Here is a 15726-nt window from a genome sequence, read left to right on the forward strand (position 1 = left end):
TTGCTATCCTTTTTAAACTTGGAATGCTCAGCATGTGAAAAAAATCACACCGAACCATAGATTTGTATGAAAGTATGATATTGACAGTTTTCTTTCATTTTTGTAAATGTTACCAACCCCTAGCAAGGAATTTGCCCTTTTTCACAACACCCACACACTGGATTGACATTTGTATTGAGCTAATGACCCCATTAGCATACATGTGAAGTCAGGATTTTTTCCCCAGGGTGCATTCACTTCACTTGCCTACACAAAACTAAATTCTTTTGCAACCTGCCAGTTTTTGTTCTATATAATTTGCATTGCCACTACACTATTCACTCTGAACTCCAGGTCATTTATGAACAAACTGAAAAAGCACAAGTCCTGATGCAAATCCTTGGAGAACCACAGTGTTTACAGCCTTCCATTGTGAAAGCAATCATTTTCCCCTTTCCACTGAGTTGTAACTTTTTCATAAATTATCTGGAATTGAGTTGGTGGCAGTATCATGACATCAAATTATCTAGAGTGACTAAAGCAAAAAGAAGATGAGGGAAAGATTTCAAAGGATTTAAGGAAACAGAAATTAAAATGTAAATGCAATTCAGTGTCAGCAAGTGTAATTTGACTCAGAAAATGCTAGGCTTATTATGGTATGCTCCAACATGGATTCTGTACTCATATAGATTCATCATATGCCAATAGTACTAACCTCAGGGGAAGTATTTAGTCAGATACCAATTGTACAAGTTATCCCACTTTAAAAGATGAGAAAGGCCTGTAATTGACATCATAGGTAGACCTCAACTATGAGGGACAACATGAGAAAACACATCCAGAAAATCACATTGTCTGATTTTAACGAATTTATTTGCAAATTATAGTGGAAAATAAGTATTTGGTCCATAACAAAAGTTCATCTCACTACTTTATTGGCAATGACAGAGGTCAAACATTTTCTCTAAGTCCTCACAAGGTTGGCACACACTGTTGCTAGTATGTTGGCCCATTCCTCCATGTAGATCTCCTCAAGAGCAGTGATGTTTTGGGGCTGTGGCCAGGCAACATGGACTTTCAACTCCCTCCAAATGTTTTCTATAGGATTGAGATCTGGAGACTGGCTAGGCCACTCCAGGACCTTGAAATGCTTCTTATGAAGCCACTCCTTCATTGTCCTGGCGGTGTGCTTGGGATCACATTTCAACTTCAGTGCCCTTGCTGATGGAAGGAGGTTTGCACTCCAAATTTCACGATACATGGCCCAATTCATTCTTTCACGTATACAGATGTCACCCTGGTACTTTTGCAGAGAAATAGCCCCAAAGCATGATGTTGCCACCCCCATGCTTCACAGTAGATATGGTGTTCTTTGGATGCAACTCAGCATTCTTTCTCCTCCAAACACGACGAGTTGTGTTTCTGCCAAACAGTTCTACTTTGGTTTCACCTGACCATATGGCATTCTCCCAATACTCTTCTGGATCATCCAAATGCTCTATTTCCTGTGCTGGTCTATGACTGAAATAAATGATTTGATTTGATTTGAAATGCTCTGTAGCAAACTTCAGAAAAACTTTACTGATCATGTACATATACTCATTTGTCTCTTATCTTTTTTCATGTGAGGGGCAACTTAAGAAACTGCAAGTTGCTTCTGGTGTGAGAGAATTGGCTATCTGCAAGGATGTTGCCCAAAGGATGCCCGGATATTTTGATGTTTTACCATCCTTGTGGGGGCTCCTCTCATGTCCCCACATGGGGAGCTGGAGCTGACAGAGGGGGCTCATTCGTGCTCTTCCCAGATTCAAACCTCCAACCTATCGGTCTTCAGTCCTGCCAGCACAAGGGTTTAACCCACTGCACCACCAGGGGCTACTATATCTGATATATCTGATATATCAAGAATGACCTAAGACCTTACAATTTCTTGCAGTTTTTAATTTTTCCAGATTTTGTTGGGTTATAAACTGAATTCAAAATGGCTTTAATTGGAATTGTTACCACTTGATGTACACAAGGTAACTGACATTGTGAAAGTGTCCTATACTGGGAGCTATGTTCACTGTAAAAAGAAGACCAAGAAAATTATAGGGCTACTATATGGAGAAGCTCCAGCAAAGGATCACCGCCTTGTCGGGGCGCTGGAGCTTGAGCACCTCAATGATGTCATGAGCGAAACCGTGAAGGGCCACCCAAGACGGGACGGTCGTGGCAGAGAGGTCAGACCAAGCGTGATCCCTGGGGAAGGCAATGGCAAACCACTCCAGTATCCTTGCCAAGAAAACTAAATGGACCAGTACAACCAGAGATATGTCGGTATGCCATTGGAAGATGGGACTCCCAGGTCGGAAGATGGCCAAAATGCTACTGGGGAGGAGCAGAGGATAAGTTCAACTAGCCCCAGATGTGATGACGCAGCTAGCTCAAAGCCGAAAGGAAGGCTAGCGGCCGACGGTACTGGAGGTGAACGACGAATCCGATGCTCTAAAGATCAACACACCATAGGAACCTGGAATGTAAGATCTATGAGCCAGGGCAAATTGGATGTTGTTATTGGTGAGATGTCAAGACTAAAGATAGACATTCTGGGGGTCAGCGAACTGAAATGGACTGGAATGGGCCACTTCACATCAGATGACCACCAGATCTACTACTGCGGACAAGAAGAACATCGAAGAAATGGAGTAGCCTTCATAATTAATAAGAAATTCGCTAAAGCGGTGCTTGGATACAACCCAAAAAATGACAGAATGATCTCAATCCGAGTGCAAGGAAAGCCTTTCCACATCACAGTGATCCAAATATACGCCCCAACCACAGCTGCTGAAGAAGCAGAAGTAGATCAGTTCTATGAGGATCTGCAGAACCTACTGGATAATACACCAAAAAGAGACATTATTTTCATTACAGGAGACTGGAATGCCAAGGTGGGAAGTCAAATGACAACTGGGATCACAGGCAAGCATGGTCTGGGAGAACAAAATGAAGCGGGACGCAGGCTGATAGAATTCTGCCAGGAAAACTCGCTGTGTATAACGAATACTCTCTTCCAACAACCTAAAAGACGGCTTTATACATGGACCTCACCAGATGGTCAACACCGAAATCAGATTGACTACATCCTTTGCAGCCAAAGGTGGCGGACATCCATCCAGTCGGTGAAAACAAGACCTGGGGCTGACTGTAGCTCAGATCACGAACTTCTTATTGCCCAATTTAGAATAAAACTAAAGAGATCAGGGAAAATACACAGACCAGTTAGATATGATCTCACTAACATTCCTAGCGAATATACAGTGGAAGTGAAGAACAGATTTGAAGGACTAGATTTAGTAAACAGAGTCCCAGAAGAACTATGGACAGAAGTCCGCGACATTGTTCAGGAGACGGCAACAAAGTACGTTCCAAAGAAAAAGAAAACCAAGAAGGCAAAATGGTTGTCTGCTGAGACACTGGAAGTAGCCCAAGAAAGGAGGAAAGCAAAAGGAAACAGTGATAGTAAGGGGAGATATGCCCAGTTAAATGCGCAATTCCAGAGGTTAGCCAGAAGAGATAAGGAACTATTTTTAAATAAGCAATGCATGGAAGTGGAAGAAGACAACAGAATAGGAAGGACAAGAGACCTCTTCCAGAAAATTAGAAACATTGGAGGTAAATTTCAGGCAAAAATTGGTATGATAAGAAACAAAGATGGCAGGGACCTAACAGAAGCTGAAGAGATCAAGAGAAGGTGGCGAGACTATACAGAAGATCTGTATAGGAAGGATAATAATATTGAGGATAGTTATGATGGTGTGGTGAATGAATTAGAACCAGACATCCTGAGGAGTGAGGTTGAATGGGCCTTAAGAAGCATTGCTAACAACAAGGCAGCAGGAGACGACGGGATCCCAGCTGAACTGTTTAAAATCTTAAAAGATGATGCTGTCAAGGTGATGCATGCCATTTGCCAGCAAATATGGAAAACACAAGAATGGCCATCAGACTGGAAAAAATCAACTTATATCCCCATACCAAAAAAGGGAAATGCGAAAGACTGCTCCAACTTCCGTACAGTGGCCCTTATTTCTCATGCCAGTAAGGTAATGCTCAAGATCCTGCAAGGAAGACTCCAGCAAGACATGGAGCGAGAGTTGCCAGATGTTCAAGCTGGGTTTAGAAAAGGCAGAGGAACGAGAGACCAGATTGCCAATATCCGCTGGATAATGGAGAAAGGCAGGGAGTTTCAGAAAAACATCTACTTCTGCTTCATTGACTATTCTAAAGCCTTTGACTGTGTGGATCATAATAAATTGTGGCAAGTTCTTGGTGGTATGGGGATACCAAGTCACCTTGTCTCTCTCCTGAGGAATCTGTACAAAGACCAAGTAGCAACAGTCAGAACTGACCACGGAACAACAGACTGGTTCAAGATTGGGAAAGGCGTACGACAAGGCTGCATCCTCTCACCCAACCTTTTTAACTTGTATGCAGAACATATCATGCGATGTGCGGGGCTGGATGAATGCAAAGCTGGGGTGAAAATTGCTGGAAGAAACATTAACAACCTCAGATATGCAGATGACACCACTCTGATGGCCGAAAGCGAGGAGGAGCTGAGGAGCCTTCTAATCAAGGTGAAAGAAGAAAGCGCAAAAGCCGGGTTGCAGCTAAACGTCAAAAAAACCAAGATTATGGCAACAAGAATGATTGACAACTGGAAAATAGAGGGAGAAACCGTGGAGGCTGTGACAGACTTTGTAGTCCTAGGTGCAAAGATGACTGCAGATGCAGACTGTGGCCAGGAAATCAGAAGACGCTTACTTCTTGGGAGGAGAGCAATGTCCAGTCTCGATAAAATAGTGAAGAGTAGAGACATCAGACTGGCAACAAAGATCCGCCTAGTCAAAGCCATGGTATTCCCTGTAGTAACCTACGGATGTGAGAGCTGGACCTTAGGGAAGGCTGAGCGAAGGAAGATCGATGCTTTTGAGCTGTGGTGTTGGAGGAAAGTGCTGAGAGTGCCTTGGACTGCGAGAAGATCCAACCAGTCCATCCTCCAGGAAATAAAGCCCGACTGCTCACTGGAGGGAAAGATACTAGAGACAAAGTTGAAGTACTTTGGCCACATCATGAGGAGACAGGAAAGCCTAGAGAAGACAATTATGCTGGGGAAAGTGGAAGGCAAAAGGAAGAGGGGCCGACCAAGGGCAAGATGGATGGATGGCATCCTTGAAGTGACTGGACTGACCTTGAGGGAGCTGGGGGTGGTAACGGCTGACAGGGAGCTCTGGCGTGGGCTGGTCCATGAGGTCACGAAGAGTCGGAGACGACTGAACGAATGAACAACAACATATGGAGAAGGTGATGGAACACTAACAAGCATAGAATGAAAGCAAAACTATTCAATACCTACTTTGCTTCTACCTTTTCCTTTGTGAAAAATTTAGAAGCAAAGTAGGTGTTGAATAGTTTCATCTTCACTCTTTGATGCTTTGTGCTTCATAATTTTCTCTACATAATGGCCCCACCATTTTCTCGGTTTTCTTAACCTTGCCCTTCTATTTCCTTGGTCTGAAGCTGGTGGAAATAGAACAAATAATGCAACTAGAGAATGGCAGCTCAGGAAGCCTGAATGAATTCAAGACTCTGAGGCTGGATGAACAACATTCAAGGATTCTAAATGAACATGCAGGTGTAATCTCAGAGCCTCTGTTCATAATCTCTTATCAGTGAAGGGAAGCAGTTCAGGCAGACTGAACGAGTGCAAACATTGCCTCCACTTTTCAAAAGAGAAAAAGGCAACTACTGACAAGTCTGCTCAACATTAATACCGAGAAAGGTTCTAGAACATCAATAAACTGTCAGTCTGAGGTAGACCCAGAGAGTGCTCACCAATGGATCACATTAATCCTGGAGGGAAGCAATTAGTAAGATGCCATAAGGTTATATCCTATGAGCAGTATTGTTCAGCATTCTATAACTGACTAGGAGGAGTAGATAATACTCCAGAGAATAGAAACAGGTTTAGAAATAATCTTGCTTCCAGTACCATATTTAGACATAAAAAATACAATGCACAGATATAGGATGGGCACCTTCTAGCTTCACAGTAATAAAATTATTTTTTATTATTGTCAGGCTAGAAGGTGCCCATTCTATATCTGTGCACTGTATTTTTTACAATGCAACTTAGAATTGTGTTTGTTTTTTTGGCCAATACCAACACACCATTGGCTCATATTCAGCTGGTGATATACAAAAACTCCTAAATTCTTTTCATAAAGAATTTAGGAGTATTTGTATGTCATCAGCTGAATATGAGACAATGATGTGCTGGTAGTGGCCAAAAAAACCAAACACAATTCTAAGTAGCATCAATGAGAATAAAGTGTCCAGATCAAGGCAAATTACAGCATTACGCTAATCTACTTGCAGGTCTCTCATTCACAGTTTGCCAAAAGTCAAAGTTCATATGGTTAATAAACTTATCCTGCTTTGGTCAGGCCATGCCTGGAATATTGTGTCCATATCTGGGCTCCATATTTCAAGGTTACTGACAAAATGGAACATGCTCACAGATAGGCAATCAATGGCCTGAAAAGCAAGTCCCAAGAGGAATGGCTTAGGATAGGATGAAGAACAGAAGTCTGGGAAGTGACATGATAACAATCATTAAATATCCGAAAAGATGACCTATAAAATGAAACAAGTGTGTTTCCAGCTGCTCCACAGCCTAGGATACAAAGCAGTGGATTCAAATGACAAGAAAAAAGATTCCACCTAAACTTTATGAAGACAGTCTTGACAGTAGGGCTGTCTGTCAGTGGAAGACTGTTTCTTAAAGATGGTAGACCATCTCTCGTTGGAAATCTATAAAGACAGGATGGACAACTATCTGGACTCAGCTGTATATTGCTGTATGGCAGGGGATTTAACTAAACAGGCTGTGTGGTGCTTCCAATAATATGATTTAACTAATAAATTTAACTAATAAGATACTTTTAAAACAGCCTGTTATTGTTTCTGGAAAAATCACAGGCAAAAGAAAACAGCACAAACTGTGGTTGATATTAAAGTATGTTTGTGTAATTGGATTTGACAAGATTTTTAGTAGGGTCATCATGCAAGTCTTTTCTGGTTATATTTTGGATAGAAGACATTGAGCAGAAACTGTTTAGATGTCTACATGTTGATTTAAAGAAAATGGAAAATTGAGGCAGGGACAGTCATGTAATAATTCATCTGAGACACAAAGGAACAAAGAGCAGAAAGACTATGTTATTATTTCTGTGCCTTCAAACATTTGTCAGCTTATGGAAACCCACAAATCTCATAGGGTTTTCTTAGGTAAGGAATATTCAGAAACGGTTTTGCAAGTCCCTTTCTCTGAAATACAGGCCACAGCAGCTATATTTATTGGTGGGCTCCAATCCAATTCATATAAAGAGACAATTAGTATAAAGAGACAATAACATTTGAAGGGTTTGATTTAAGAGCTGGCTGGCATGCCTATTTATGGTATGGAAAAAAGGAAAGTTGAGAAAAAACTGGCAACTACTTTATCAGATCAACATTGATAAAAAATATGGGAAAAATACAAAAGTAGACTATATACAAAAACCCCACTATGGATCTCCCCATCAGAAGCAAGACACAGAAGAGAATTGGGACAGGAAAAATTGCCAGATACAGAGATATATTGAAAAACAAAATGGAAATACCATATTAAAAACACAAGAAGAAATCAATCAAATAAACAAGAACATCTCCTGGTTCCAATACTGACAGATATGAGAAAGCTATAACAAAGACAAAAGGATTTATGGAGAAAAACACTTTCTGGGATAAAATAATGATGACGAATAAGAAACTAATAACAAAAATATACAAAAATATTATAATGATCAACAGAAACAGAACAAGTAAAGGACTGCATTGTCAAATTGGCTACAAACATTGGACACACAATTAAATTAGAAGAAAGGGGGAAATATGGAACCAAAATTTAAAGTATACATATTTGTATGATTTGAATGAAAACTGGTATAAAATGATGTATCAATGGTACATAATACTACAAAAATTAGCAGAATGCTATTTAAAAGTCCAAGAGAAAATGCTGGAAATGTGAGGACCATGTAGGAACTTTTTTCCACATGTGGTGGACTTTCAAAATTGTGAAAAAATATTGGAAAGAAATTCAAGAAAAAATATCTAGAAAATATTAGATATAAAACTTTAATTGAAACCAGGATATGTTTTATTAGGAATTATAGATTTTGATCTAGACAATAATAAAGACAGATTATTTAATTACTTAGTGATGGCAGCCAGAATAATATATGCATAAAAATGGAGGATAAAATAAATACCTTTAACAGAACATTGTTGAAAAGAATTGATATAATGAATATGGATAAACTAACCATTTAGTTTCTCAGCATCCATGTGGAAATAAAAAACAATGCACTGGTGACCATTAAGAGACTATATGTTACAAGAAAAAATGAAATTGATGACAGAACTAAAATGAAGATTAAAAGAAAAATTGTTCCCTGAGGAAAGTGAACGAAGAGAGGTTAGCAAAATTATGAGAAATTAAGAAAGGACAATGTAAACCACAGTGGAGAAGATTGGAAGCCAACTTTTTCATCATTACCCTTGTTTCCTTCCCCAACTTGTGCACTGTTTCTCTCTTTCTGTCTTTTTTTCTTCTTTTCTTCTTTTCATTTTTACTTGTGGAGTAGTTCCCCCATTAGACCTTCCCTCACTACCCTTATAGATCCCAACTTTTTATACTGTAAAATAGAACTCTGTTTTCAATTAATAAAAATTATATTTAAAAGCATAAAGAGACAATATTCCACAGGCCTGCAGGATTAGTTAGGAACACTATATATATCTCAAGATATTGTGTCAGTCAAGACAAGGTAAATAACTGACAGCTTGCTTTTTTTTCTTTAATTATATTCCTAAAACTCACACCAAGCTTTAAAAAGACAGATGACCAAAAATCCACCACTGGTGCATCCTTCTGGGGTTTAGTTCAAACTTTGCGAGCTATCCAAGATGGTCTGTGCTTTTATAAATAGAATTTATCACTATAAATACATAAAAGTGAAAAGCACTTTTATGACTCAAACTACAACCCAGAGTGAATTTATGACCTCAGTGATATGGAAATCATCATCTACCACTGTTTGGTAGGCTCAACGTCCATCAAGATTATTACCAACAGCTAATTCATGGGTTGCTACATAATAATTTCTGTCTCTTTCATTTTTTTAATACAACTACATCCAGATTGTTCATAACCAATTCTATTTTCTTCTACTTACTCTAATATGATGGAGGAAGGCAGACAACATTTTCAGTCGGTACCCTCCCATGTTTCCCTACATGTTTTTTTGTTGACCAGAAAAAAATAAACCTTAAGAAAGAAAAGATGGTGTTTTGCTATAGGATTTTTTTTGTCGCTACAGGATAATCCAGTTATAGCACTATGCTGTAGCCATTCTTAAAAAGAAAAGAAAAGAAAAAATAAACCTTTAAATATAACCTGTTATATTTCTTCCTTAAGAGAATAATTCAACAGGAATCAGAGGCCCTTTCCACACAGCTGAATAAAATCTCACATTTTCTGCTTTGAACTAATATATGCCAGTGTGGACTCAGCTAACCCAGTTTAAAGCAGATATTGTGGGGTTTTCTGCCATGATATTCTGGGTTAAATGGCTGTGTGGAAGGTCCCAGAGAAGGACTTCCAAATGAGAGAAAGTGTGTTGTGCCCAGGCTAAGGAAGCATTGTGAAGCTACCTGAAACTAATTTGAATCAACTGGAGGCTAAAATATGTAAACAAAGAAACAGGTACAGTAATCACAATACTGGCATCTTTCCACTTCTGTTACAAGATAGTTAATTACTTTCACACTGTCTGAAACTCTGTGCATGTTTTGTAGATTGCATAATAATCCATCGACACAATTATAAATACAGGAAAATTTTCTCAAAAGGACAGAATCAAGAATCGGGAAACTTTTTCAGACAGGTGAAAATCCAACATTTAATTTCTCACTAGTTTTATATAGTACACCGAAATTAAGAGACATTAATTAACGTAAAGCAAAGCAATTATATTTTAATATATCTGTAAAATTTGTTTCCCGAATCTTAATTAGCAAAACTCATCTATTATCAGATTCATTTAGGATACAGACATATTTGTTTGTTCAACTATTGTGCCTTCTATATGATGCTATTAGCAATACAAAAGACCTGAAAGAGAACATGTTAGCACAATGGTAGTTCTGAATCAAACAGTCATTTGTTTATTATTTATTTTATTTCTATCATATTTTCATCCTTAGATATGATTCAAATCCTAATTAGATTGTAACAGCAAGCTATTTCTTATTTTTATGGTATAGGGCAATTCTGTCAAAATGCTTTCATCACAAAAAGGAAAAACTGATGCAGCATGACAGCTGCCATCAAACAGTTAAAGCTTAATACTTCCATTAAGGAATCAAGACAATGTTTGGGAAAATATAGTTTATTAATTAATGGCAGTTTAGGAAATTATTATGTACAGTTCAGTACCACAGACCATACAGACTCGTATAAAATACAGAATTGAAGGAAAGAATTCAGATCAAAAAGAAAACTTCATTAATAAATGATGAAAGGAATCAACTATGTAACAGACAGAATTAATCTGTAAAGTCAATGTTTTTAAAATGTCATGCATTTTGAAAATATCTTGCAAAAAGCATTTTAAACACAAATTATTCACAAATCATTTTGTTGATTCACAAACAGAACTGAGATTGTTTGTGGGATCGTGGTCAAGAGGAGACAGAAAGTTAGAAATGAGAGAGAGAAAAACAGTCTTGATCTCACTCTACATGTGATTTTTTGTCAATGCTAATAAACACTATTGTAGATTTTACATTTCAGGGAATGAAAACTGAAATACAAAGATTCACAGAGATGCTATATCTCCACAGGCTGAGATTTCAACAAATTCATTCAATACTCCAACCCTTCTACTAAATTTTAAAATCAAGAGCTTCAAATAACACATTAATGTCCATTTAAGTAATAGGTAAAAACATCACAACTCACCCCTTCTGCTTTTTCCTCCGTATTAGCCAACATTTCCTGGAGAGCTCTCACTGACAAAGACTGTTCCAGCACAAAATTGCAGATTGAGAGATCCGGAGGAACATTCTAATTTTAAAAAGAAGAGGAAGAAAACATTGAATTAAGCATTTCATATAACTGAAATTTGTATTAAGTCTACTCAGAAGCAATCTCCATTGTCTTCAATAGATTTACTGGCAGGCGAATGTCCTTAAGATTGTAATCTTCATAGTAGTTGACACATTCTTTATTTACATTGCTATCTTAATTATGCTTCATCACAAATATCTTCTTTCAAATCCATCTGTATAATTATACAAACATTTGGGACCATCCCCTTTTGACAGTCATTGTTGAGCAAGTCCATGAAGACAAAATAAGACAAAAGATACATTAAAACTTAATCTACTGCATTAATTTCAGAAAATTCTCATTAATTAAATGGATTAACACAAAGAAAAGACTGCTGAAAAAATGCTATCAAGTATGTCTTCTGGTGTGCGTGAGAGAAAAATAAACAGATAACTGGATAACATGTCCTTAGCCAAATAACAAAATTACAACAACGAACAAAGAAAGTTTGTCAACAATATCTTGACAATCAGAAGTGCAGAGATATTTTGTTTGGATAAGACTCCATTGGCAGAAACTGTGAGTACAACCCCACCGCAACAAAAATGGCACTCATATTCATGGGACCAGTACCTGCAGTTTCAGTTACCTGTCACTGACAAAGTATGTCCTCTCTAGCATTTTCTAGGCCCTTCAGGTGATGTAGTTGATTGGATTTTAAAGTGGGGTTTCAGTGGTATTTTTCATTGGCAAATTGTTGTTGTTGTTGTTCTCAACTATGGCAATGATGTCACAATCATAAATATGAATAAGAAATAGTTGTGACCTCCTAACTGACTTTAAAAATGCCAGCCGATGTTTCTTAAAAACCATTTGGACACACCAGAATTTAAGTAAACTTCAGGCACATCTACCCTAATGCTTATTTTGGAGCTATTCCAGCTATTTAGACACTGGATCAGCTGCTGTGGAGACAGAAGTCCCCCACCTATCATAAACACGAATGCTAGTCAGCCACCCTATCTGCCTCCCCAATCCCTGTATTGCTGTTATTTTTGGCCGCAACACACGTCCTACCCATTCCTCGTCACCTGTCCTGACATCAGCCAGAGCAATGAAAGGACAGAGGAGAGGAGGGGGATTTCCTCTTAGCCTTACTCACGTCTAAGTGCTTCCTGCTCTCTATGGGTGATGCCATAGCAAGTGATGGGGAACAGTTAATTCCAATGTCATTGCTAAAGACCACTGTGGCACATAGGTGGGGGGAAGACGACTGCGATCCTCTGTCATAGAATCATAGAATCATAGAATCAGAGTTGGAAGAGACCTCATGGGCCATCCAGTCCAACCCCCTGCCAAGAAGCAGGAATATTGCATTCAAATCACCCCTGACAGATGGCCATCCGGTCTCTGTTTAAAAGCTTCCAAAGAAGGAGCCTCCACCACACTCCAGGGCAGAGAGTTCCACTGCTGAATGGCTCTCACAGTCAGGAAGTTCTTCCTCATGTTCAGATGGAATCTCCAGCTGCATTATTTAGTCATTTAGCACAATTATTTAGTCATTTAGCACAATAACTAACTGCAATATATTACATTTTTTATTGCTGTGCCTGCCCCAAATAAAAGTACAGGTTTTATTAAATCTTCTCCCACAAAAATTATTTATCGGCTGTTGCCTTCCCAGCCACAAGCCTGCTGTCTGAGCCTCACTGGGAAAATTCCTTGCTTTGATATTACAGTGAGGTGGACGGCCATGTGATCAATGGTGAGGAGGTAGCCCAATTGATTTCATTGCTCAAATCTTGCCCTGAGCAAGCAACAGGAAGCTATCTGACCAGGAAAACACCAGCTGCAGCTGACCCAAGCACAAGGCAGAAGACCTTCTTCCCCATCACCATTTTGAAAGGCAAAAATAAGAAGAAAAAGGAATGGCAAATCACTGCCTTCCAATTTACTTTATTTTTGCACTGGGAAATGGGGGTGGGAGAGAGGTGCCTGGTCTTTCCTTTCTGCTTGGGTTCGCTCAAGCTCACCAGTTCTGCTCAGAAGAGATTTGCCGCCACCACCACCACACCCCTTCCCAGTACAGACAGGAGAAAACACAGCAACCAACAGCTTTTTCCTGGAAACTGCAGCGTAAGAAATGACTTTTCATATCTCATATTAAAGTCTAAAAGAACAACTTTCACTGCTAATGGGGTGATACATTGTGTGTCACCATAAATGCATTTAAGATGCATGCCCTAAGATACCTATAAATATTTAAATCTTGCAAAATACATAAACATTGCAGGGAAATAAATCTTAATTTAAGACTAAAAAAGTAAAAAGAAAATGAAGGGAAGGATACTTTTACTATTTAATCTTCTGCTATGGTGACATTAATACACAAGCTGCTAGTACAGGCAGCAAGTATACTCACTGGGAAATAAAAGGAAATCTTGCCACTTTACAAAATGTATTATTGTGTGCCTTTCCTGTGCAAACTGCTTGATGACACAAACCCAGTCTTTCTTTGCAGTCACAATCTTAAAAAGAAAAGCATACCTTATAATAATAATAATAATTATTATTATTATTATTATTATTATTATTATTATGTTTACTTATACCCCACTTTTTCTCCCCACAAGGACACTCAAAGCAGCTATTACCAGGGACTCAAAATGTCTTTGCTGTCTTATCATTAAGGAGTTCCCTTTGCTTCTCAAAGTACTGCCTTGCCCAAAATAATCCCGAAACTTAGCATAGCAACATAGGTTATAGCTGGGGCTCCTTCCATACAGCTGAATAAAATCCCACATTTTCTGCTTTGAACTGTAATATATGGCAGTGTGGACTCTGATAACTCAGGTCAAAGCAGATATTGTGTGATTTTTCTGCCTTGATATTCTGTGTGTGTGTGTGTGTGTGTGTGTGTGTGTGTGTGTGCGCGCGCTGTGTGGAAGGGCTCTGAGATAGGTAATGTGGGGCTTCTGTGAGTGAAAGACACTTGAGGCAACTAATGCTTTGGATATGAAGGCAACAAAATTCCATTCCCCTTTTGGGAAGACACAAGGTTGGAGGGAAGCCAAAATTTTGGCTATCCAGCATGACAAAATTTGCCAGTGCATTTATATATGGGGTTTTTTATCGTGTCAGAAGTGACTTGAGAAACTGAAAGTCACTTCTGGTGTGAGAGAATTGGCCATCTGCAGAGACATTGCCCAGGAGAAGCCTGTGGGAGGCTTCTCTCATGTCTCCTCACGGGAAGCTGGAGCTGACAGACGGGAGCTCTTCCCATCTCACGAGATCAAAACGGGATCCCTAACAACTCAGCAGCCCGCTGTGAAGTTTTTGTTTGGTTCTTTGTGGACAAAGTCGCTCTGATCCGCTCCGATTTGGACACCATGTTAATGGCAATCTCTAAGGATGTAGCACAAGCACCTGCTTGTCTGGTTTTGATAGATTCATTTCAATTGGTGCAGTTCGATGATGTGGACAAGATACTTGGAGAGATGAGGGCAAGCAAATGCATCCTAGACTCCTGCCCATCCTGACTGGTAAAGGAGGCCAGAGGGGATTTGGAAGAGTGGGTGAAGGTGGTGGTTAATGCCTCCTTACGGGAAGGCAAAATTCCAGCCAGCTTAAAACAAGCTGTAATAAAACAACTGTTGAAAAAACCAACACTGGAGCCCACTCAATTCATCAACTTTTAGCCAGTTTAGCCAGACTTTTGGGGCAAAGTCTAGAACATGTGGTGGCTTCACAACTCCAGGTGTTCTTGGAATGCACAGGTCATCCAGATCAAGCACAGTCTGGCTTTAGGCTGAGATATGGAACCAAAATAGCCTTGGTCACATTAGTAGATGATCTACACTGGGAACTGGACAGGGGGAGTGTGTCCCTGTTGGTTCTGCTGGACCTCTCATTGGTATCCTTCTGGAACACCTTCTGGAACACCTCGCGGGGATGGGCCTTGGAGGTACTGTTTTGCAGTGGCTTCAGTGCTTCCTGGAAGGTCATTCCCAGAAGGTGTTGTTGGCAAACTCCTGCTTGGCCCCACAGCAATTGTCCTGTGGGGTCCCACAAGGCTTAATACTGTCTCCTGTGTTGTTTAACATCTACATGAAGTCATTGGGGGAGATCATCTGGAGTTTTGGAGTTTGATGCCATCTGTACGCAAATTATGTTCAGCTCTATAACTCCTTCCCACCTGCTACTAAGGAGGCTGTTCAGGTCCTGGACAGCTGTGACAGTCTGGATGAGAGCAAACAAATTGAAATTGAACCCAGACAAGACAGAGGTCCTCCCAGTCAGTCAAAAGACCAAACAGGGTATAGGGTTACAGCCTGTGGTGGATGGGGTTACACTCCCCCAAAGGTGCAGGTTCACAGCTTGGAAGTGATCCTGGACTCATCACTGAGCCTGGAACCCAGGTCTCGATGGTGAATTGGAAAACCATCACCCAAATCAAAAAAGAAGCACCACGGAAAAAGAAAATGAAGGAAAACTGCCCTTTCTAGATTTCCTAGTCACCCGGAAACCAGATCAACAATTGGGTCACA

General features: G+C 39.6%; 1 protein-coding gene across 9 annotated transcripts in view; it reads right to left on the bottom strand.

The window, feature by feature from the left end:
* The window catches only part of RYR2 (ryanodine receptor 2), a 361257-nt gene that overhangs the window by 220994 nt on the left and 124537 nt on the right, over positions 1 to 15726 (bottom strand). For all 9 annotated transcript variants that reach the window (XM_067464901.1, XM_067464907.1, XM_067464890.1 and 6 more), the window contains exon 3: positions 11090 to 11194. In XM_067464901.1, coding sequence (XP_067321002.1) covers positions 11090 to 11194 — 105 coding nt within the window. The remainder of the gene's footprint in view (positions 1 to 11089; positions 11195 to 15726) is intronic.

This window comes from Anolis sagrei, chromosome 1 (assembly GCF_037176765.1).
Source record: "Anolis sagrei isolate rAnoSag1 chromosome 1, rAnoSag1.mat, whole genome shotgun sequence".
NCBI lineage: Eukaryota > Metazoa > Chordata > Lepidosauria > Squamata > Dactyloidae > Anolis > Anolis sagrei.